The sequence below is a fragment of the Neodiprion lecontei genome, chromosome 1 (assembly GCF_021901455.1).
Source record: "Neodiprion lecontei isolate iyNeoLeco1 chromosome 1, iyNeoLeco1.1, whole genome shotgun sequence".
NCBI lineage: Eukaryota > Metazoa > Arthropoda > Insecta > Hymenoptera > Diprionidae > Neodiprion > Neodiprion lecontei.
Window position 1 is genome coordinate 41,290,838 of NC_060260.1, and position 25,255 is coordinate 41,316,092.

The window sequence follows — 25,255 nt, forward strand, 5'->3', positions numbered from 1 at the left end:
CGGTACAATGCGGAAGTAGCCGATAAGTTGCCGGATTTTTTTGGTTTACGCGGTCGCCGCAGCGTGAAGTGGCGTATATTCGATCGCTTTTTTCAAAGATCATCTTCGACTATTTCGTGTGTGTTAGTTTTATTTTGAAATTAAATAATCAACGAGATGGTACAACCATATAACAGATTTATTTAGCATTTCAAATTCGCCGAATCAAATTTCAATACATTATATATTATCTTGTACATTACATGTACAATCCTGTATGTATATACATACGAGCTTTGTCGCAACCTTAACCATATTATTATATATTTTAGTTTACTTTTCAACGAACAAGTTTGTTAAACATGAAATAATACAAGTGCAGCTAGTTATTAGTTCAAAAGTGCTGCTCTATACAAATTGTAAGTAATTTTAATTTGATTCTATTATGAAAAATCACTCGCACACAGTCATATCATATTTTTGTTGTTTTTGCACCAGTCAGGCGCTATTCCTTAACGAGAATAGTACACGTAGCGCTCTATAAATGTCACAGATGAACAAAACTGAAAATCAACATGTATTGTATGATTGCCTTTCAGGCCACTTCGATAGATTGTTCTTGACTCTTAAAAATAATGAATTTCTATGAAATAGCACATTTTTTCCAACACCAGGTGCCAGCATTTTAATTCATAAAAGACGTGAATTTTTATAACATCGAGTCATGGTATTTAGGTCTATAAATTCCGCCATAGTGAACTATACAGTGAAGTATCTGTACGGTTTGTTTGCTTTGCTTATCTGTAAGTTGTACACGACACTTATTTTGCAAATTCAAAATGTTGATCTAAATTCCACAGATAAAGTATTACCAGATTTAGCATAATATTACTCACGAAGTAAGTTTTATTTTGGCTGTTCTACTTCAAGTAAATTGGATACGCTTTTAATGTTTTAGTGATGCAAATGGTAGTTCGTTATATGTAAATTTTCAATGAATTCATGTATCTGGTCACTTGCCCAAGTTCTATTCATTTGTCCATACCATCTTAGTTCCTTTGACTTCAAGTTTTGTTCTAATTTATGCAAAATTTTGATACACAAATTCTGAGAAATATAACAAATAATATCTTCAGGAAAAGCGTTCAACTTAGTTTGATCTTAAAAAATTTACTTTATTGCGTAGTCTTTCGTTAAGGGGGAAAAAAATAATAGTAATTGTTGAATATTATTTTGGTAATGATGTTTGTTACATTCCCATATGACCACCCTTTACATATACAGATGGGTCAAGGTTTTCCATTTCTGTGCTGGCATAAATATACCAACCATCAGTTTTTAGATCTTTTCACATTACCTAAACAATGCTCATCCCTCATGGGTAAATTGTAGCAAAGGTACTCGTGACAATAAGATGAAATGGGCACACATTATAATCAATATAAACGACTTTCCAATACTTCGTTCATATCAATAATTTAGGGAAGTGGTACACAAAAATAAGTTTCATAATTATCTGCACTATTTTTTCGACCTTAATTATGGATTATTTACAGCGACAGATGTTCCACGCATTCAGTTTCTATGATTGCCGCCTTAAAATTAATTCACTTAGATAAACTATTCTTCATCCTAGGATGTCGATTCCCCCTCAGCAGCTGATGCCGGCAACTGTTGTGGGACAAAATTCACAACCTCGTGGTAAACTAGTTCTGAAATTAACAAACACAAAGTCCATGTGATGATTACTTCAATATTCATTTATTAATTACATATTCATGGAAGATTCCCTTGTGCAATACCGCTATAATCCAGAAACCATAACAAAGCACATATATTGCATGTAAAAGAATACTGATTTAGGTTGGTATGTGATACAAACTAACAGCGCCTCTGCATGCTCACTGCTAATGGTTTGTATTGCCTTCCCAACCTAAATCAGTATCACCAAACATATAACATAATGGTACATAAACCGAAAGTAATATTCAATGCATCTCACATACGCACAGCCAACTGAAAATAGACAAACTGAAATTCGAAATAATTAACTAGCAAGTAGCGCCACTGATTATAGTAGTATTGATCAATTATGAAATGAAAGCCTTTCCTCGAAGATATTATTAAATTTAGAGATTCTGATGCTACATAGCAGACTAACAGTAAGCCTAACGACTGCAAATCTGTATTACAGAATGCTTTAGTTTGTTACGGCCGACGGGTATGCAAAATTGATTACAGTTATCCCTTAGCAATCTACTCAAGACACTTAAATTAATGCAACTTACAAAATGGAAGCAAATCACTCATTTGTTAAAGATCTCATATGTAAATGGAATTTCAGCATACGTCTTAAAGGAGCTGAGCGAACAGATTCTTAGCTTTCTAGCGATAAACGCGTAGTCATGATACATTGCAGATAAGGATCTTTCCAACAGCCACCAAAAAATATTAATGATGTACTTAATTAAACAATGTTGGTAAACATAGATGAAAGTGCTTATACAAATCAGAGTCATTGAATACAGTCAGGAATTTATGGTCAGACATAGCTCGCTACGGATATATAAAATAATTTGATATGTGTTGAGTGTAATGTGCATACCAGGGATAAAGTAAGTGAAGTTGATTTAAAAAGAGTGCATTTTTGTGCACAGTTTTGGTCTTATCCTGCTGTGAAAGTATCAGATTTAAGTGAAATATTAATGTAAGATTCGGGCCTGTGCACAGATGATATTCATCTCTACAGGGAATTAATATATGTATCTTTTTCATGTATAATTCTAAAAACTTACCTGAATACACAATTAATGTTACAAGTAATAATACTCCGTAGCTATGCTATAGGTACGTCCGACGAAGATCGCGTAAGTCGAGGTTACAAACTTGCATAGTTTTTTGAAGAGTTTAGAAAACGTATAACGAAACAATCACTTTCCTCGATCGTAGAATCATAATCGTGCACGTAGAGTTCGCACGAAATGCGCCTAATTTGTAGAAACACTAAAGACAGTGGATAGCAGCGTTGTCAAACAAGAAATCGAAAAATGTGCAGCTCCGAGTTTGCATAAGGCAGGGTATCATTCTGTATCTATCCAAGAAACCGATGACAATGAAGGAGTGATATGTAGAAAAGTTCACTAACGAATGACTGCGAAAACAAGGATGGCATTTTCTTTCATAGTCAAGACAGGGTTTTAATCGAGAAACACGAAAGTGTCTCGGACGAGACGCAGTCTCTTTATTGCGATACGATATAGAGGTAGTAATGTAGTAAGTAAGCTTCAGTGAGAGACACTCACCCTTCCATTTCTCTACAGGTAGATCCATGTCTTCGAAACTCTGATCATAGGGTAAAGATACAGGCTCATCGGTAGGATCTGCGTATTGAGCAAGGTATGGATGTGCCAAAGCTTGTTCTGCTGTTATTCTTCTTTCAGCATCCAACTCTAGCATTAGTTCCAATAGGTTGATTGCTGTAATGTGTCGAGTCGGACATTTAACAATATCGAAATACGCTCGATACAAAGCAATTTAAGTAGAATACTAATTGTAATAATAATGATTATTACTAGTTCCGCCATACCCAAAAAGGTATTTCCCCATAAGCGACTAGCTTGTGCGGGGTGAGGGAGGGATGGGTCAGATTATGCATCTGCTGACATCTCAATCTGATCAATAGAAACATCTGAATTCACCCAGGAGATGAGGAAAATGCGCGAAAAACTTGCCCAGGTGTAGCTGGACTCGTTCAAACCTCGGCTATTTTGTGCAGGCTACCGCTCAGGTATTATTTTTTTGCAGCAGCGCGCCCGCATACAGTATACATATACTATGTATATATTTTATTATTGATCATTGTTATATTCAACTATCTAAGACTAAATTTGATACGACGGTTTTATATTCTATACTAAGAGTTTCTTCAAAGTTGGGTACACATTTTAATAACTCGCATAAAGTATTAGCAGTTTTCCTTACCCAGAGGATTTGCTCCGCGAAATACTTCCTTGAAATCCTTCTTTTTAAGCGGTGGTAAACTCTGTATATAATTTCGAGCCTGTAATGCAATTAGATAATTACCTAAACTTAATTCACGTTTGTGCCAAACGCTGTTCTATCATCTGATATTATGTTAATATTGTAGTATCACTTTAGTTTGTAACAGCTCGCAACAAGCATTAATCATTAATTCATTGTTAAAAATTCGAGTGCTTTCGAATTTTTCCTCTTTCAAATCTGGTTAATAGTTGCAAAATTCATATCATTTGTGCAGAAACTTGCTGGTAGTTCAAGCGTACTATATTGTTAACCTCAGTAGATGCCTAGTATAAACTTTGCCGTGTCATTGATTGTTCTCACCTTCCTGAAATTCTGTGTATCATACATTAGGTACCATTTTGCAAACATTGGGTTGATTACGAAACCTTGTAGTACCCTTGACTCGATAGTTCATTAATTCTGAATTCAAATTTTGACAGCACAAGAAAAAGTAAGAGATGATCCCTTAATACTTGGGTCGAAGCTACTCTGTGATGTGCTACCATATTGTGAGAAATCCTGGCGTTATCTCAAACTAATAATATCCCATTTACCTCTTGGCTGGTTATTTTGCCTAAAGTATCTTCTGTGGGCGTGCCACAGAGCACGAGTACTCGCGTCAGGTGATCGATGTCTGGCAATTGTTAAGGTAATTTTGGCCGATGCACATTCCTATTGAATTCTTAATGAAAAATAAACATTTTGCTTGGAATTAAATAAACAAATGTACAGTAGGTATTATACAATCTATTGATATTTTAAGTACTCAAACATCTCAGAAGAATATCAGCCCATGAAAAATTATTGTGAGAATAAATATAAAGGGTGGTATGATACAATTGAAATGAGATTGATGTTCTGCTTTTCAGAATGCGCAGCAAATTCTTAAATAATATGCGATCAAACGTCCATATAAGTTTGCCAGAGGTATGATAAGTTAGCCACGAGTATCGATCACACTGAATCTGTGCATTAATTTCTGATCCCCTGATTTGATGTAAAATGCGAAGATATGAAAATTTGTCAACACTTCATGCACCAGAGAGTTAGAACATGCAAAGTTTATCTTACCTTAAAATTTTCATACTGAGAGCCAATTCTTTATTACCGGCTTTAAAACCTTGAAAAATGTGCATCTGACATAATCGAAAGAGGCTTCGGCTATTTTCTCAATCCTATTTAGTTCCAGCTGAAGAATTTTCTGATTCATACCAAAAGTTAACTTTGCCCAGTATCGATTAGACAGTAGTGGAAATGGACACAGAGCTGTGGATTGAAATCCAACTGATAAGAATTAGATGGGGATATGAATTGGCAGCGACCAAGGCGTTGAATCTCTCAAACTAGTTTACAGTGACTAGATTTAATGGAACATCGAGTAAATGCGTTTATTGCGGAAACCTCTTTCATGTGGAATTATATAGCATTTACAAGCGTTACATACCATTTGGTAATTCAAGCATACTCACAGACTCTGATGATATTTTCTGCATGAACTCATCTCGCGGAGTCCCCAGAATCTCCATAATAAGGTTCAACTGATGAATATCTGCTCTTGCTAAGGCTTCACTGATAATACGCAAGTCTTTGCAAACCGCGACTTTAAGAAATATGAAGGTGTTTTGTATAAATATCAACCCAATTTACCATATCTACTATACTAATTCAGATGATTATTTATTATTGAGAATATGCATCGACACTGAATTGGGTGTGTGTGTGTGTGTGTGTGTATATATAGGTATATGTATATATACATCTTGAAGAAAGCAAAGATGACAAATTGTGACAGCCCACGAATTTTATACCTCGAATTTCAACAACATATATCCTTATATTAAAATTTTCGGAATTAAATTATACAACTTGCCAGAAAAGTACAAGCCTTGTAAATTATGAAGCTTGAGATACAGCACCTGCAGAACAAAAGTCAATACAGGAAGTGTCATATCGGTTACTGATGACCAATGATACAAATTTAGTATCCTAATGTTATTAATCTTGCATATTGCTCAAGTTGATAGTATCAAGCGCCATAAATGGAAACATTAGCAAAATGGACTCTGCACTTGGCGTATTAAAAACAATAAGCATTACCATGAACGTATTGGTGGAAACATGAATTTTTTTTTTGAATTGGAATGAGATGAGCTGAATGTTTTACTTCATAACATCAGTTCATATGATAATTAAGTCGTCAGCACTTGCGCATGTTATGACGTCTGACTCTCACTGCTGATCCTTCTGTAGGTTGAGCTGTGCTGCACGAGAGAAAATCTTGTAGAGAGAGTGCTAAAGAGCTGAATATTTACTAGTGATCAACATGATATTACCTGCACACTATAGTCGATAATGTCATTTATTTCCAGTAGCCCTCAGCGCAGAAGCAACAATTGTGACAAGACAGTAGTAACGTGAAAACATGGAATGAATCATGGAAGCATGCTATTTTCAAGCTTATTTCAGACAATAGGTTGCACGCTAGGTGCATCAACACGAATAGAGGAAAGTGACCGACATAGTTTTAAGATATCGAGGTACCAAGGTGTTTTTTCCTTGAGGTGATGAATATTTTATCGACGGTCACAGCAAGCCATTCAAACTATTGAACAAGTCTTTGAAAAGGATACGATCTGTTCCTGGGAATAGTGTCCTGCCAGTTAGTAGTTCAGCCATTATACATCCAACGGACCAAATATCAACTAAAATTCGATTAATTTTATGTGGCAAAACGTCGAAATTTGTACATACATAGACATGTGCTTAGCGTGAGTAAAATTTGGAGAAATAAGAAAAGTTAAGAAAAGGAATAACAGTTTTCTTCGAAACGCCTCTCTCCCGCTTTTCCTGCTTCTTGTGATAAATACCAGTTTGATTGTAATGCATCCAGTTGAGCATTATTTCAGGAGCTCTGTACCACCTGGTTGCCACATATCCCGTCATTTCATTCTCTGTTGGCCGTGCTAAACCAAAGTCCAAGATCTTCAACTCACAATCTTCGTTGACGGCAATGTTTGACGGTTTCAAATCCTAAAGCACAAGCAGAATATCGACTGAAATCAATATTATGAATCTTGGTGGGTATCGGTAAAGAAACTTCATCTCAACCATAGCCTGATACTCTTCTCTGGCGATACCTCATTTTTCAAAAAAAGATGTCTTAAGAAATTTACCCTGTGAATTATTCCTGCAGAATGAATATATTTCAAGCCACGAAGTATCTGATAGACTAAAAATTGTACATGGTCGTCGCTTAGCTTCTGAGTTCTCACAATATTGTTCAAATCAGCTCCCATCAAGTGTGTTACTAAATACCTATAACAAATGTTATAATTGTTAGTAGGCGCACTGCTATGCTGAAGTAGTGTTGTTTTTCTTGCAATACTTACACATGCTGGAAATCTACAAGCGATGTGGATGGATGGAATACATCGAGCAGGCCAATCACCTGAAAAGTAACGCGACTTATCAAGCCTCATTCTATTTCGTGTTTGTTTCAGGTTGTACTGTACTCTAACATACATTTTCGTGATTCATATGTTTCAGCATACGTAATTCTCGATATGTTCTTTTGGCATGTACTGCCGATTGAAACGGCCTTGCCAATTTTTTGATAGCAACCTTTTGCCCATTGGTTGTATCTACAGCTGAACTGTAAAAACAAATTAATATTTGCTTAATGATGACTCATTTTTACAAGATTAATTTGCAATTATACAAATGTAGGCGACGCGTTTTTTATTACCAAACCAATAGAGGTATGCTATATATTTACAGTTTGAAAAAAAGAACATTTACTTTTGACATTGAAGATTTTATGCAGTTTCGTGCTACATTGTAGGTAATCGTATTAGTTTATCATCGAAGTCATGAGAAACGGAGTAGATGGTTGCAGTATGTAAGTGCATAATTTTATTATGACACTGAAGTTAGCTGCAAGTATCGGCTACAACGTAGGCAAGGTCAATGAAAAATAAGCCTGGTCTTTTTCGATGTAATTTCTTTTAGATTATGGATCTTGCAATCTTCAACACTACGTACTACTACTATTAGGGTAATGATCAATTGAAGCTCGTCACATTTTTTCATATGCTCAATAGTTGGAACTTGCGGCTAATTAGTCTATGTGTGACCCAATAGATAGGCAAATGCAGCTGCTTGCATCTTGGCTCAACATGTATTGATTTTGCAGAGTTTGCTGAAATCTGGAGTGATGCAAAAAGTCCCCTAATTTGCAAGGGAGATTCAGACATGATCAGTATATTACATAATCTATTACAATTTATCTTCACTAATTTTAAATACAGAAACATTTTGATACCATATCCGTGATGGTTAATATAATTTAGGGCAAATAGGTTTTGGTAATCTGTGTCGTGTCTTCACATGTGGAACGTAGCCTGAGCTATGTAACTTGTAACAACATTTTCCTATTTAGCTCTATATTCTTTGGCTTAGTTGAGTTTGTTACATTGAATAGGGCATGACATTCCTAAATTCGAACCAAATAATATGTTCTTTAAGCAAGTTAAAATTTTGTCATTCTAACATTTGAAATTGATACTGAAATCTGGAGGTTCAGAGTAAAGATGTTGTGATAATACCGTTAATACCTCAACCAACTAGCTGAGAACTCTGGGAAAGAAAAAGGTCACTGAGACAATGCCATTTTTTACTAGATGCTGAAATGAATAAATCTACATAGCAGGGTACATATAGGCTTGCACAACTTGCTGCTCTGTACTCTGCACGAGACATGGTAATACTAAGATGGGAATTGTCAGGCAATGGTTCAATTCTAAATTGAGAGAAAGCTATTAGCAAAACAGATTTTGCAGTCTTTACCAAGTCAGGGACAATTTTTGCTACTCTCAAATCGAGTTTTGCAAATTCCCTACGTCACCTATGTTTGGCATGCCAGAAAATGCTTTCTAACAACGATTTATCACGAGTAAAGTTGACAGATACCAATAATAGATGGCTTAGCTCATTCATCCCTGGCATATCTGGGCTGGTACGTAATAGAAAGGAAAATGAAATAATTAGATATATTCTAGTTGGGTGGGAAAAATTTAGCTAGTGAGTATTAATAAAGCAGGTACAGTATTGCTCGAACTTGAGGCGAGAAAATCTTACCAAACCTGGCCGTAAGCTCCTGAGCCAACTGGTGTTAACATTTGATAACGTTCCGGAACTTCCCATTCCGTTCTATTGATTTCTATCTTATGAAATCGTGGCATCTCGGACATTTATTATTTCGACGACGTTTGATAGAAGGATTTTATTGAATGAAACTACGGTTATACTTCAAACGAAAACAACCTGTAGCACGAACACGAGATCAGTGAACATCACCACCAGCACCGTCCACTATCGCGGCCATTACCGAAATCCATCTCCATCACGATCTGCGAGCTGTGGGTATACCTCTGCTCACGTTATGTCGTTATGACGGCCAAAGCTTTGGTTATGGCTTATACGACGTATAGAGATACCTAGTCGTGAACGCTAGCACGGTCAACATCAATTGACACACGTTTTGTTGAGTGTGACTGACGATATAGGTATAAAGACAATTAACCTTATGGGCTTTGCTCCGCAGGTAAAGGCACGATTATGGGTAACTGGAAGGTCGGGGTGAGAGTGCAGTATCCTGCTATGCCGATTCGATTTAAAATTGGAATTCCGTAGGACAGGTCGGTAAGTGCCAGAGCAATATAAAGATCATAATTTCTCCTATATCAGAAATAATGTGACGTTACTTGACCAACTGCGCGACTGTCAGTTTTTTAAGCAAGTGTAACGGTAATTTTTCGTTTGTAAATAAATGTCACAAATGTTAGGCACGAGCATACAGGGCAAAAAAAATTGAAAAGATAAAAATTAATGAGCAGTAAGTCAAATTGTCCCAATCTCCTGAAATATACCTAGCAGTTAGCCTCTAAAAGCTGAAAAAATGTGTATACATACTTCGATATCGGACATGCTGTGGATTACTCGTATGAAATTTGAAATTTTGCGAGTCTCTCCTCTATCTTTCGGCTCCAGCAAGTCATCATCACTGCTAGACGAAGATGAAATTAGATCTAGTAAAAGAGTTAAGCTCTTACAGCATCTATTTCGACTCTTTCACGATCGGCAGCCATAATTGCACTGCTTTGACACCGACTCCCGGTTTCAGGGTAATATTTGACACACTGAGTGCTAAATTTACGAACCCGAGCTGCCAGTGGAACACGCTGGAAATACGAGTCTACCGCTAGTGCGCTCTCAGTGCACACGCAGTGCAACCAGAGATGAGTAGGGAGATCTCCAACGCTCGGCTTTTCGTGATACCAGCTAGGTTGGAGCGTCGACGTGACACCTAGGCGGCCACGCACCGAAGGTGGCCCATTTCCGACCTGACACCTAGGCGGCCATGCACCGAAGGTGGCCCACAATCGTGCATATATAGATATACTCGGTCGCTCGAGCAAGCGGTTGCCAATCGCATCCTTGTCCCCGCTCGCACAAATCTTTCCAGGAATGCAAGAATTGGGATTTTTTTGTTTCAATTTTGAATGTCAGCGAATAAAAGTATCTCCAGATTTGATAAATTTTGGATTCAATTAGCGGACGCTGAACCAAAATAATTAACCATTCCCAGCCCGAATACGTTTTTTTTTTTTTTTTTTTTAATAAATATTATTTTTTTATTGATATGAAAATATGTGACGCCTGGTGTTCTCGAATATTTGTACGCGCTGTCTATGGAAAAATATACGAAGCCAGCTCGATAACATTTATGCAAAATGTGCAATGGGCAAGTGGTTGGAGGAAATTTTTTTTTTCTCGAACTGAATCTTCCAGAGAACCATCAGCGAATTCCAAGCAAGCTCCATAAACATACCGAGCAAACGCGCGATCACGGACGTAGCTGTGGTGTGGCTGAGTGGATACCACATGAGGATGAATTTTCAATCACAGGTTTTTGCGCGAAGTTTTCCTGTATTTAAGTTAATTACTACTGCCTTTGCTATAATACTGCATTCAAGTCTTAAACAAAACACTAAAAAATAAGTTAACCACTTAATGTAAAACAAAATGTTAGATCGAGCTTAAAATTTAAGCCGGAGTTACATAAACTAAGATAATTACAAGTGCAATATTGTAAATATTGAGCATTTATTGTTCATCTAAATAAATATGGTTTCCTCCTCAAAAAAAAAAAAAAAACATGAGGATGGAGTGATGCGGGACACGGGTTCGATCGCAGTTCACTCTTTTTTTTTTTTTATTTTTAAATTCAATCCCGGCTTTTTTTTTTGTATTTTCGGAGAGAAAAAACAAATCAAAGAAAGAAAATTTCGAGAGCCGGTCGATTTTTTCCTTCTTTCCTTTTGCTTTTTTTTTTACTGAACCCACCTTTTTTGTAGTGGGGGTAACCCGGAAGAGAACAAATAATTGAAACAATAAAATTCCGAGAGCGAATCGATTTGTTCCGCGTTTTTGGCGCCTCTTTTTTGATATGGAAAAGTTTTGACAGTAATGGAAAATAGAGATTACTAAACGCAAATGTATTGTTTTTTAATAACACCGGCCCACAGAAAAAAAGTGGCCTGTACTTTTGACCGGACCTACCTATCTTTATGTATTTTGACGCGCTGAATCCGAATCTGAAGTCAGTTTTGCCCGTACACCCTCAAAATTTTGAGTAAATTGCAAAAAAACCATAAAAATCGCCAAAAATTAGCATTTTTGGTAAGAAAAAAATTTATGGAACTATAGACCAAGTATGATTTTTATGCATTTTGGTCCGCTAAACCCAAATCTGAAGTTTATTCAACCATAAGCCTTTTAAAATTTAATTGGGCCGGTGTTATTAAAAAACAATACATTTGTTTTTAGTAATCTCTATTTTCCATTACTGTCAAAACTTTTCCTTATTAAAAAAAAAACGCCCATTTTATATCAGTCTTGACGAGCATTTCTTAAGAAGTTTGAGAGATGCGAGATCGGAACGACAAAATTATTTCAGTAGCAACAATGTATGGACCCCTCTCCTTTTCTGATATTCGCAGCCAGTTAAGAGGCTTCACAGTGTTCAGTTTAGTGCCAGCAGCTCTCGAGGTAGCAAGATGGTAAGTGAATTACATAATTATTTTACATGTATGGAAAAACCGGCAGGTTTGACGATCGTCTATTTACTTTATAGATTAAGAAGAGAAAAAAAGGGAAGGACCTGTAGTCGTATTTTATACTTTATTTAATTTTCCTTGAATTGTCAGACGTTTTTATTTTTGATTGTATAGGAAGAAGATGTGTGGGGAATTCCATTCTAGTGCCCAAGAATATAGTACACATTTTCGATCATTTTTTCTTTTTTTTTTTTGGGAAAACATTTTCCTCAATTTCCAAATTTCCTTAATTTTTTGGTATTCAAATCGATTCTTAACAATTTTGCGCACAGGTGGGATTTCTTTAATTATTTTTTTCCTAATCCTGAGGATATTTCCTATCTGAGACCACCGTCAATAGGCGAGATTCCGGAAATCATAAAATTACCTTTTTTTCTAATTAAAAAGAAAATCACATAAGGCCACTAAGAACTCGAAATGAAAATCTGACAAAATTAGAGATGTTTTTTTATATTCTAAGCCATTAACGTAAATAATCCGTTTAACGACCATCCTAATAGATATACATTGTATATGGGGCATTCCGCGTCAAATTTGCAACCCATGTACCTCACCCTCTTCGATTTTGATAATTCTTTAGTATGATGTTACAACCACGGTTTCAATCGACTTGAAACAGTGTCGGAATTTTTTGCAGATTTCTTTAGCCACCACTGAAAGAGAAAAAAAAATGAAAAACCAATTCCGGAAACGCTTCTTTTAAAATTCTGAAAAAATTCACACTGATTTTATAATTAAAAATATGATTTGTAAGCATGACAGGACAACGTGATCTCAACATTCACTACTTTTCTAGCAAGCATTTTTTTCTCATGCCGGAATTGGAGTTTCTATTTATTTGTTCGGTCATAAATTTCTCTATTATTAATGGATATCAATTTTTCTGAAATTTAGAGGAATGCCAGAAGGCCTGAATACAGTTCATACCATTTCATTCTTTTTTTTTAAGTTATCCAAAGATCCAAGAAAACCAAAAACTTGCTAGAAAAGTAGTAGATGTTGAGATCACGTTGTCCTGTCATGCTTACAAATCATATTTTTAATTATAAAATCAGTGTGAATTTTTTCAGAATTTTAAAAGAAGCGTTTCCGGAATTGGTTTTTCATTTTTTTTTCTCTTTCAGTGGTGGCTAAAGAAATCTGCAAAAAATTCCGACACTGTTTCAAGTCGATTGAAACCGTGGTTGTAACATCATACTAAAGAATTATCAAAATCGAAGAGGGTGAGGTACATGGGTTGCAAATTTGACGCGGAATGCCCCATATACAATGTATATCTATTAGGATGGTCGTTAAACGGATTATTTACGTTAATGGCTTAGAATATAAAAAAACATCTCTAATTTTGTCAGATTTTCATTTCGAGTTCTTAGTGGCCTTATGTGATTTTCTTTTTAATTAGAAAAAAAGGTAATTTTATGATTTCCGGAATCTCGCCTATTGACGGTGGTCTCAGATAGGAAATATCCTCAGGATTAGGAAAAAAATAATTAAAGAAATCCCACCTGTGCGCAAAATTGTTAAGAATCGATTTGAATACCAAAAAATTAAGGAAATTTGGAAATTGAGGAAAATGTTTTCCCAAAAAAAAAAAAGAAAAAATGATCGAAAATGTGTACTATATTCTTGGGCACTAGAATGGAATTCCCCACACATCTTCTTCCTATACAATCAAAAATAAAAACGTCTGACAATTCAAGGAAAATTAAATAAAGTATAAAATACGACTACAGGTCCTTCCCTTTTTTTCTCTTCTTAATCTATAAAGTAAATAGACGATCGTCAAACCTGCCGGTTTTTCCATACATGTAAAATAATTATGTAATTCACTTACCATCTTGCTACCTCGAGAGCTGCTGGCACTAAACTGAACACTGTGAAGCCTCTTAACTGGCTGCGAATATCAGAAAAGGAGAGGGGTCCATACATTGTTGCTACTGAAATAATTTTGTCGTTCCGATCTCGCATCTCTCAAACTTCTTAAGAAATGCTCGTCAAGACTGATATAAAATGGGCGTTTTTTTTTTAATAAGGAAAAGTTTTGACAGTAATGGAAAATAGAGATTACTAAAAACAAATGTATTGTTTTTTAATAACACCGGCCCAATTAAATTTTAAAAGGCTTATGGTTGAATAAACTTCAGATTTGGGTTTAGCGGACCAAAATGCATAAAAATCATACTTGGTCTATAGTTCCATAAATTTTTTTCTTACCAAAAATGCTAATTTTTGGCGATTTTTATGGTTTTTTTTGCAATTTACTCAAAATTTTGAGGGTGTACGGGCAAAACTGACTTCAGATTCGGATTCAGCGCGTCAAAATACATAAAGATAGGTAGGTCCGGTCAAAAGTACAGGCCACTTTTTTTCTGTGGGCCGGTGTTATTAAAAAACAATACATTTGCGTTTAGTAATCTCTATTTTCCATTACTGTCAAAACTTTTCCATATCAAAAAAGAGGCGCCAAAAACGCGGAACAAATCGATTCGCTCTCGGAATTTTATTGTTTCAATTATTTGTTCTCTTCCGGGTTACCCCCACTACAAAAAAGGTGGGTTCAGTAAAAAAAAAAGCAAAAGGAAAGAAGGAAAAAATCGACCGGCTCTCGAAATTTTCTTTCTTTGATTTGTTTTTTCTCTCCGAAAATACAAAAAAAAAAGCCGGGATTGAATTTAAAAATAAAAAAAAAAAAAGAGTGAACTGCGATCGAACCCGTGTCCCGCATCACTCCATCCTCATGTTTTTTTTTTTTTTTTGAGGAGGAAACCATATTTATTTAGATGAACAATAAATGCTCAATATTTACAATATTGCACTTGTAATTATCTTAGTTTATGTAACTCCGGCTTAAATTTTAAGCTCGATCTAACATTTTGTTTTACATTAAGTGGTTAACTTATTTTTTAGTGTTTTGTTTAAGACTTGAATGCAGTATTATAGCAAAGGCAGTAGTAATTAACTTAAATACAGGAAAACTTCGCGCAAAAACCTGTGATTGAAAATTCATCCTCATGTGGTATCCACTCAGCCACACCACAGCTACGTCCGTGATCGCGCGTTTGCTCGGTATGTTTATGGAGCTTGCTTGGAATTCGCTGATGGTTCTCTGGAAGATTCAGTTCGAGAAAAAAAAAATTTCCTCCAACCACTTGCCCATTGCACATTTTGCATAAATGTTATCGAGCTGGCTTCGTATATTTTTCCATAGACAGCGCGTACAAATATTCGAGAACACCAGGCGTCACATATTTTCATATCAATAAAAAAATAATATTTATTAAAAAAAAAAAAAAAAAAAACGTATTCGGGCTGGGAATGGTTAATTATTTTGGTTCAGCGTCCGCTAATTGAATCCAAAATTTATCAAATCTGGAGATACTTTTATTCGCTGACATTCAAAATTGAAACAAAAAAATCCCAATTCTTGCATTCCTGGAAAGATTTGTGCGAGCGGGGACAAGGATGCGATTGGCAACCGCTTGCTCGAGCGACCGAGTATATCTATATATGCACGATTGTGGGCCACCTTCGGTGCATGGCCGCCTAGGTGTCAGGTCGGAAATGGGCCACCTTCGGTGCGTGGCCGCCTAGGTGTCACGTCGACGCTCCAACCTAGCTGGTATCACGAAAAGCCGAGCGTTGGAGATCTCCCTACTCATCTCTGGTGCAACCAGTGGAAAACGCTATAAGCCCAACACTCGTCGGATCTTTGCGATATCAGCGCCTTCAGCGTCAGCTAGCGCAAGCCTTATTGTACGGATTTTTCATCCCGGATCAAGTGTACGAAGATCGGACTCCTTTACTCTAGACTCCATGCTAGTGATATTATTCATCAATTCAATATGGCGTGTATTCAATGACTAACGTGTAATCGTAACATTATTGTAATATTATAATTTATTTCGAGTGATTTTTAGTGATAAAGTGAGTAATGGTGGTGAAACATTCTCCTTCGATTTCGTAATTGTTAAAGACAAGCATAATTTATTGACGTTGCGTGGTTACGCAGTGTGGCAATAATCAATTAATACGGGCATAACCTTGCTATAAAGAGCCGAATTTGCAGAGAAAAGTAATCGAGTAATTTTATACTTAGTGAACAGATAATTTTTCACAATAGATATTTTCGCGAAGGTGAAACTGGACTAAATTTGAACAGTTCAAAATACCACGACTGTAATACTGCAAAGGATATAATTTAGTCAGTTAGGATTCTGCTGGTTGCTGAAAAAAAATTCATGCCCAACCAATCATAATGAACCAATGCATCGAATGCTTCTAAATCTCATTTATCATTATTCACTATTGTCAATATGTTTCTATCTGTGAATTCAGGCCGATTGGGGAGTCTTCATTGTTGAATTTCAAGTGACTCACAAAAGAACGGACGTGTAATTTTTTTTGATTGAAGTAACGTCATGTATAGCTTTGACGGAGACTACAGACGAAAACCCCAACAAAATCTAGCTGGTGCTAGCCGTCGTGATGAAAAAGCTGTGCTACTGCAGCATGCTCAATTGGAACGTTTAAAACGAGAACAACAGCGTCAAAGGCATGACGCCGCTGTGAAAATCCAAGCTCAGATTCGTCAATTTGTAACTAGACAATTAAAGCGTGAGCATGAAAGGCACAACTTTGATGTAGCGCAGAAGGCATTGGGTAATAATCCGCCAAGCTTGGAAGAGATTTCCCCTTTGCTCAGACAATTGTTATTTTTCTATGACGAAGCTCTAGATGGATCCAGATTGCTATGGATACTTAGACACGTCTTGAAAGATCACAAACGTATAAAAGAACTGACAACCATATCTACAGAGTGGTCATGGAGATTACGGTATGTTTATGAAATAAAGTGTACTATTTCTCTAATTAATTCAAAAGCAGAAAACCAGTTGAGTAGGGCGTAACCGGCAAGCGTTTTCGTTTTGAAGCTGATTGAGGGTCATTGGGGTTGAAATTTTTTTCTAAATACTATTGTCCCTTTATGGCTACAAGCAATTTCTCAATTTGAATGCAACTACGAAGACCAATTTGCCAGGAGGGTGTAACGACTTTAGCGATCTGAGTTTTTATAAAATCAATATTGCATCCTTGTGATGTTTTAGTCAGCATATTGAGGTGAATAAAGAATCGAAAAAAATCAGAGGGAAGAGAATACTTTAATTTTTGTAATTTTTGTAGTCACCTTCTTTAGCACCAATACGTGAAAAATGCATGTGAGATATGTCGTTTCCATAAAGTGATTTAAAGTTTCTGCTTTGTTTGCCCTGTCTGCTGTTAAATTGGTCTTTTTTTTGAGTGCTAAGCACTTTTGTTTTATAGAGTTTGAAATAATACCATCAGCTTTTTGTCCATTTTTAAGGTGGATTCTCAAATTATCAATGCGGAAAATAGTTGACACGGTTTCTCAAGATCCTGCTCGTTCTATAGCAGTTCCTCTGCGAGTCCTGGAAGTGTTCACTGTGAAAGAAAATACAGAGGGCATTTTAAAGACAGAAACAGATCGCCATTTGATCGGCATATTTGTATATTTGGCAGAAAACAAGTACTTTGTGCAATTGAGAAGGTTGATAGATGAAAAAGTGCCTCCTTTGTTGGAAGCAACGCCTGTACCACCGACACCGATGGCGGCATGTCTATTGGATATGATTAAACGACCGCTTGGACTTATTCATACCATGGAAGAGAATAACAAATTTTCCATTACGATACTTGAAGAGTTCTGCTACAGCATTCTTGCGCCAAGAATGTCAGAGCCAATTAAGATGCTTGTCTTACCTGCATTGACAGAATTTCAAAATCTCCCGTATAAACAATTAATCGATTGTATAAATAGACTTGCAAATGAGCCTACTCTGTGCCTTTTGTATAGCATATTATCTCTGGAACCAGTCAGATTTGGTAAGTGATAAACAGTTTGGAGAATTACAATAATTATAATATTCAGATTGACAGTGACAATTATGAACACTAATGCAAATGTACATTTGATATTTTATATGTTTGAAATGTTGTCCATACCTTGGTGTATATTGCATTGCTAATGTCTCTGTCTTCATCTTTGCACCCACAGCCTGCAGAAGGTCAAGGAACACTCTGACGAACTACCTTCAAGTTTTGGCATCGCTGAGTTCGACAATAGCCTCCCCACCTGTAGAGCAGAGTTTAAATTTCACCGACGAATCGGACAGTGACACAGACACTGATATGGTCGATCAGGATGAAGCGGACATACGTCAAAAATGCATAGAAATGTTGAATGCAGAAAATCGTGTACAAGGTATTCTTGTGGTGGTGGATCAAAGCGAGGATCCCCTTATGCTCCAAGCCCTATGTCAATTGTGCCACAATCTTTTGATAACCAACAAAATGGCTGTTCCTAAATATAAACTACTCTACATGCTTGCGTTCAAACCGTCGTTTCTTCGTCATTTATGGACGGCACTAATGTCTGTTCGTCAGACATCCCTGTTTGGGGGTGTCACTCTTCTACTGCAAGTAGTTTCTCGAGGTATCGCCCTAGATGCAGATAATACAAAAAAGATTGTACCACTTTTGGCAGTTTTTTGCTCGCTCTTCAGCCTGCTTATTGCAACGCTGCACGACACTGAATTCTTCAATGATGGCTCCCAAGTTGGAACAAGTGGTGCTAGCCAACAGACAATGCCATTCACGACTGTGGAACTAGTGCCACTTTCTGCTCATTTGAAGGGGGTTTGCTTGGGCTTGGTCGAGCTCGCGTTCCCCGATACCCGGCCGACAGTACGAGATGATTATAAAACTGCAGTACTTGGTGCCTCTGCTACCCAAACTCACCAAAACACACAAATGTGGGTGCACTTGTTCAAAGTAACTGTAGGTTTGCTGCGGCAACTTCACACTCGTGATCTGAGAAAACAATTTTGCCCTGAAGGCCATTGGATAGCGTCGAACATTGTGATACCACTGGACAAACCACAGGATTTTACATTCCGACGTCGCAGATTAAGAGGCTATGTACCATTTCAAGGACTGCGAGCATTTACTCGTGAAGATTTGGAGGAAGGCCCTCCTTGGTCGACAAAGGAAGTGCGAACGCTTACGCTGCTTCGTGAAATACCCTTTGTTGTGCCATTCAATGATCGTGTAGTGGTATTTCAATCTCTCTTGAATCACGACAAAGAGGAACAGCAAGGCGAATGGACGAATTTCATGCGGGGTCCATACATACAGATTGCTGTGAGACGGAATTACTTGTACGAGGATGCGTTTGACAAACTTTCACCAGAGAACGAGTCTGAGTTGAGGCTGAAAATGAAGGTTCAATTGGTGAACGCAGCTGGTCTTGAAGAGGCTGGTGTAGATGGGGGTGGACTATTCCGAGAGTTTCTTTCAGAATTGTTAAAAACCAGCTTTGATCCAAATCGCGGATTTTTCAGGCTGACCAAAGACAACATGTTGTATCCGAATCCAACGGTGCACCTTCTTGTTGATGATTTTCCAAAACACTACTACTTCATTGGTCGTATATTGGGAAAGGCACTGTACGAGAATTTGTTAGTTGAATTGCCGTTTGCCGAATTTTTTTTATCAAAAATTGTCGGCAGGCAAGCCGATGTTGACGTTCATCACTTGGCTTCCCTCGATCCAATAATGTACAGGAATCTCTTGTATCTGAAAAGTTACCAAGGCGATGTTACCGAACTGGGGTTAGACTTTACAGTTTTATCTGACGAACTTGGGGAGAGGCGCATTGACGAGCTCAAGCCTGGAGGAGCGAACGTCACAGTAACTTCGCACAATCGGATAGAATACATCCATTTAATGGCTGACTACAAATTAAACAAACAGATAAGAGCCCAGTGCTATGCATTCAAGCAGGGCATAAGTAATGTCGTATCCCTCGACTGGCTTCAAATGTTCAATAATAAAGAACTACAGGTCTTAATCTCCGGTGCACAAATACCTGTCGATGTACGCGACTTGAAACTACATACAAACTATACCGGAGGCTATACCCCCGATCACCCTACAATAATTTCCTTTTGGAAAATTGCTGACGAATTCACGGACCAACAGAGAAGTCAACTGCTCAAATTTGTGACAAGTTGCAGTCGACCACCGCTGCTTGGATTCAAGGTATGATGAAACGAGAAAGAAACTAAACGATACTGATACTAAATAAAGTGACTGTAGTGGCGTAGCGTGCATGACTGTGAAATGGGAGGGTCTGAGTTCAAATCATTAGCCTGTCGAGGAAGACCTGAGCGGCGACTCGCAGTAATTTTACCACGGGTCCCACCGTTCAGGCGCTGAACCGGCTACCTGAGGTTTGAACTCGGGTTAACTACACCCGGATAAGATTTTTTGCGGTTTACCTTGTCCCTCGTACAAACCCTGGTGTTTCTACATAGAGCTCCTCAAATCTGTTCCAACCGCATAATGATGGTCATTTCGTTGTTTTCAGGAACTTGATCCACCTTTCTGCATTCAACACGCAGGTAGCGTCGATCGGCTTCCGACTTCGAGCACCTGCATGAACCTTTTAAAACTTCCGGAATTTCCTGACGAAAGAACACTAAGGGAAAAGCTTCTATACGCTATACAAGCAGGTGCAGGTTTTGAGCTTAGCTAAATATCTAAACTCCACGACAAGAGGCACAATTGCCATTCTTGTTTTCAATGTGATAAACTTATTCCTTGTGAAATTGGGTGAACGAACAATTCGTACTAACAGTGGATATACCATGAACAAGTTCTTTACGATATATGCCACGATTGATGTACCTGTATGTACGAAGATAGTTTGAATGACAAAAAATATTGCATGAAAAGAAAAGCCAGACCAATAACATATCTGCGCATTCACTTATAATATTGGTTTGGTTTTGCCGTCAGTCCCACGACAAGCGATAGCACAGAAAATAGGATAGCTCTATTTGTGTTAGGTGACTCTCGTATACTGTTTAATATAGAGTTTCAAGTTTACGTCACAGTTGTGTGTAGTTGTAAATATGACATACTCAAACGAACGCGGTTCGATATTACGGAAATCAGTTCTACAGAGCAAGTGCTCTTCAGAATATGTTCTACTAACTTGTTTCTACAGTAAATTCTTTTACAGAGTATAATTTTACAGAAAAATTGTTCTACAATATATTTTTCCACAATTTTTTGCTAGAGATTCTGTTCAACGCAACACAAAATCAGAGCAATCGTCGAATTGTTAAAAACATTGTAATTTAATTCAATTTGATCTAATTTAATTGAAATTATGTGGTTTGAATTTATATGCGTGTTGCATGTGTGTTGTGTCGAACGGGTATTGTGTCGGATGTGTGAAATTAGAAAACTGTTCTATAGAAAAATCTTCCGTAGAAAACTATTCTGTAGAACAATTCTCCTATACAACAATTCATGGAGTATTATTTCTGATGTGAATCTCGAATTTCTTTCTGTAGGAAGAAATTCTGTAGAAACGGGTCTGTAAAACATATTCTGTAGAACATTTGCCCTGTAGAACGAATTTCTGTAGAATCGGTCGTCCTACTCAGACTGGTATTCCGTGTGTGAAATAACAAATGACGGATCGGTAATGGAGGAATCCCTGAGGGCCATTTTCTACCTAGTAACAGAAATTGATCCTTGTCAAATGCCAACACCATTGCTTTGGTAGGCTTTCCCTTTTCATAGAAAATCTAAACTGCTGTAGTAAAAATCGTGAGAAGTTAGAAGCCTGGTAGATTGAGGCGTGGACAGTGATGATCGCAGTTTTCTATTTTTTTTTTTTCTTATTTTTGGATTTTCTAAAAAGAGAACCCCTTCGGGCTCAGAAGTGAGATTACACTGAGAGTTTTCGGTGAGGACTCTTGGCGCAATTGAACTTTCGTCCGCAGATAGGTAACCTAAGTTATATTTGAGGCACTTAATTTGAGGTGATAAGGTGAACCCTGATTGGATACCAGCGTTGTTGGACACCAAAAATAATCGAAAACTGTATTGTACATGATATTTATTGGATACTGCCCGATTTGACACGGCTCCGACTAGATACGAGCCCTTTTGGGTGTAGCTCGATTGGACCAGGTACCACAAGCGGTCTTACAGACACGGCCCCATCGGGTCCAAAGATTGAATAAATATATTTAAATGCTCGATTAAAACCGAAATTGTGAGACGTGCATGAGATAGTGATGCTCGAGTCCCATTTTCAAACTGACTACGAAGAAGCAAAGATTCTTCTCTTCGAAGTTTGAAAATGGGATTTCAGCATTACTTTGCCATATCTGACAATTTTGGATTTAATCGAGCATTTGAATATATACATGCAATCTTTGAGACCCGTTGAGGGCGTGTCTGCAATACCGCTAGTGTCCAATCGGTCTGTGTCCAATCTAGCTTCCGATTATTTTAGTGTCCAATAACGCTGGTGAAAGGTCCAAACGGACCTTTCCCCTTACAGTGTATAAGATGTAATTCCTGTTGCCTATCTGCCAGCGAAACAACGTTCGCGTCAGGATCCTTCACTAAAAACTCCCGGTATAGTGTACTGAAGAGAACTAAAACACAGTCTGATTTATGATGCTATCGAGAGCAAAAGGAGATGTCGCTGTCGATTTAGTAAACGGTAATAGATTTCACTACTTTGGGAAGGGGAATTTGAACCATCTCCTTTTTTTTTTTTTTTTTTATTTGAATGCCTCTTTTCGTTTTTCTTAACAAGGCGTTGCAGCATGTAGTTGCAGTTGAGCCTCTAGGTTTACTCTTTTCTTGTTTCCTGGTGTTTGATTTTGAGAAACGAGATCCTACTTCCGCACGCAGAATTGAGGTCTAACTCAAGTATTAGTATCGAGAAGTTATAGTATTTCCACTTGCAATGAAAGTTACTGCACACGGTAAAATTGGCCTAATCAATCAGTAATATAACAAATAGCCACACAAAATAGATTTCAGACAATTTTTTTTCGTCGCAGTAATTACCTCTAACTTGGCAAATTACAAGTACTAACTTTCACTTGTAATCAATTGCTAAACGGCATGGAATGCAGTAGTTCGGTACTAACGCGTTCAGCTATGGTTGATATACGATGAGAAGAAAGATGTAGTGCTTACAATTACATCAGTCAGCACACTCAGAGAAGATTCATGTTATTGAAGTTATGTATTATCTGATCACTGCAGTTAAGTACTCGAAGAATTGATGTTATTTTTTTTTCCAAAACATTATTTATTTGCGATGAAACCGATAGTTGAGTCTTCATATATTCTAGAAAAACATAACTCTTATGGAGCATAGGTATTATAGCAGTTTCTCAAGTTTTCGCTACAGTTTCTTGACAGGCAGATTCCCCGGTTCTGGGTTCCAAGGAAACCTTCTGTCGTAAAGAATATATATGTACAATATGTATAGGTCCAAGGTTGCAATGTATACCAGAGCGCTATTGGTAAGCTTGAATTCGCTCCACGAGCCCAATAAATGCTCACATTTCCGGTATTGCATACACACACATACAAAGTATAAAAAATATGTAGGCATCGATTTAGGAGGGCTTATTGTTGTGATAGGAACGATAAGTTTACCTTTTGCTTTTTTTTGTTCCCATCAACTGAAAACCGGTGTGCGCGCATTATGTTATAACATCTATGTGCGGGTATGTTTTCACCCTCACAAAAATAGGCAATGGGAAGATATGGTCACGTGACAGAAAATCATAGCGCAGGAAACAGGTACTGATAACACATGACGAATAGATAATGTTATACGATTAATAATGTATGTACCGAGGGGCCAATTACTTACAATTAGGGTATGTTATGCAAAGCGCCAGTAAGCTCAGTTACGACTGTAGCAGAGTCGTTTCTTACCGTTAAATGTAAAAAAATCAATTTGAAAAAGAAGGGTTCCACATTGAATACACCTACATATATTTTTTGTTACAGTTACTGCCCTGGTGTCTGTAAATTGTGTATATTTACAAATTTTAAGTTTTATATCCGCCTGTCAGTTTAACAAATGTATGTATGCAAGAATGTATTTATCTAGGGGATATGAGTTAATGTAAATAAAAGATATAGTTACTCGATTTACAGGTGTAATATTTATTACTCATTTTGTCTCATAAGGATTCTCATTATTAATGATGTTGAAGTTCGTAACTTTGATATAACCATGCGATTTTAGATATAGTCGTTGTTGGCAATTTCAGAATTGTTTGTAATACGGTAAATCGTGATGAAGCAGCACGTAGTAGCAATTTATGAAAACTCGACTCCGTCAAAGATATTCTAAAGTTGCAAAGTAGTGATTTTTTAACCAATGTTTCGGTACCTTAACATTATTACATTCAACGAAGGTGTCGTTTTATACAATAAATGCAGCATTTTCAAACTTTACCAATACATAACAACCAAGTCGTTCAATCCGTATGATGACTTTAAAATACCATTAATACTTTACGTTATCATTTAGATATTTCTATTCTAAATCACTATTTTGCAGCAATAATTTTTGTTACGAATAACGCATTACCTTAATCCGGTCTGTCGGTTAGGAAACGCGTACTTTTCAGGTCAGCGATATTTTTCTGATTAATTCGGTACGCATGCAAAGATTGGTGTAAGTCTACAATTACTCAAGCAAATGTTATAAGCGATGTATCAACCCTCTGATTAAACGAAATTTGCAGTCATCAAAATAATAATTGAACATCAGTTTTTTTTTCTCTATCGGATTGTTATAATTTCTGCGAACAGAACAAGAGTTTTTATGTTTTTTTCAAAAACAATCAAAAATGAGCGGAGAAATGACTAACTTCTTTTCGCGTATATCTCACTTTTTTACGTTGGTTTTGTTAACAAGTGTTGAAAATCCCACGTGCACGACGTATGTAATTTCCCCAGTTTTCGACTAACAGTAGAGGCGAAATCCTAGGGAAATCTTACAGAAAGTGGACCCGGTGCAGCAAGCTAAGAACTCTAATAATGTCGTCTCTATAGAAAATCCATGGTGCAATTATTATAATAATATGCCGATAGTTTTGTAACTAATTATTACAAGGTATCCAATTTTTTATGAAGCC

General features: G+C 37.0%; 2 protein-coding genes across 11 annotated transcripts; one reads left to right on the plus strand and one right to left on the minus strand.

The window, feature by feature from the left end:
- Positions 1-160: 160 nt before the first annotated feature.
- Positions 161-9,595, minus strand: LOC107216651 (mitogen-activated protein kinase p38b). Of its 10 annotated transcripts, none has more exons than XM_015653905.2 (10): positions 9,157-9,586; positions 7,543-7,672; positions 7,410-7,468; positions 7,194-7,335; positions 6,888-7,050; positions 6,651-6,722; positions 4,575-4,654; positions 3,961-4,039; positions 3,282-3,455; positions 161-1,691 (listed from the first exon to the last, which is right to left on the minus strand). In XM_015653905.2, exons 1-10 carry the CDS (start codon positions 9,267-9,269, stop codon positions 1,612-1,614), a joined length of 1,092 nt encoding a protein of 363 aa, XP_015509391.1. In that variant the 5' UTR covers positions 9,270-9,586; the 3' UTR covers positions 161-1,611. The 10 variants fall into 10 exon arrangements, 8 of the variants coding, with proteins under 8 accessions (XP_015509391.1, XP_046597144.1, XP_015509390.1 ...); XM_046741188.1 differs by lacking the exon at positions 4,575-4,654 and adding an exon at positions 5,490-5,620; XM_015653904.2 differs by lacking the exon at positions 4,575-4,654 and adding an exon at positions 5,490-5,569 and having other exon boundaries at positions 9,157-9,583.
- Positions 9,596-16,045: 6,450 nt separating this feature from the next.
- Positions 16,046-24,259, plus strand: LOC107225361 (ubiquitin-protein ligase E3C). Its single transcript, XM_015665798.2, has 5 exons — positions 16,046-16,121; positions 16,533-17,031; positions 17,560-18,098; positions 18,271-20,315; positions 20,644-24,259. Exons 2-5 carry the CDS (start codon positions 16,616-16,618, stop codon positions 20,809-20,811), a joined length of 3,168 nt encoding a protein of 1,055 aa, XP_015521284.1. The 5' UTR covers positions 16,046-16,121; positions 16,533-16,615; the 3' UTR covers positions 20,812-24,259.
- The last annotated feature ends 996 nt before the right edge of the window (positions 24,260-25,255 follow it).

Coding starts and splice junctions, on each gene's coding strand:
- LOC107225361 (XM_015665798.2), top strand. CDS start 16,616: ATGTATAGCTTTGACGGAGACTACAGACGAAAACCCCAACAAAATCTA. Junction 18,099..18,270: donor TCTGGAACCAGTCAGATTTG/GTAAGTGATAAA, acceptor TTGCACCCACAG/CCTGCAGAAGGTCAAGGAAC. Junction 20,316..20,643: donor CACCGCTGCTTGGATTCAAG/GTATGATGAAAC, acceptor CGTTGTTTTCAG/GAACTTGATCCACCTTTCTG.
- LOC107216651 (XM_046741188.1), bottom strand. CDS start 9,269: ATGTCCGAGATGCCACGATTTCATAAGATAGAAATCAATAGAACGGAA. Junction 7,336..7,409: donor CTTGTAGATTTCCAGCATGT/GTAAGTATTGCA, acceptor CATTTGTTATAG/GTATTTAGTAACACACTTGA. Junction 6,723..6,887: donor GATGCATTACAATCAAACTG/GTATTTATCACA, acceptor ATCGAATTTTAG/TTGATATTTGGTCCGTTGGA.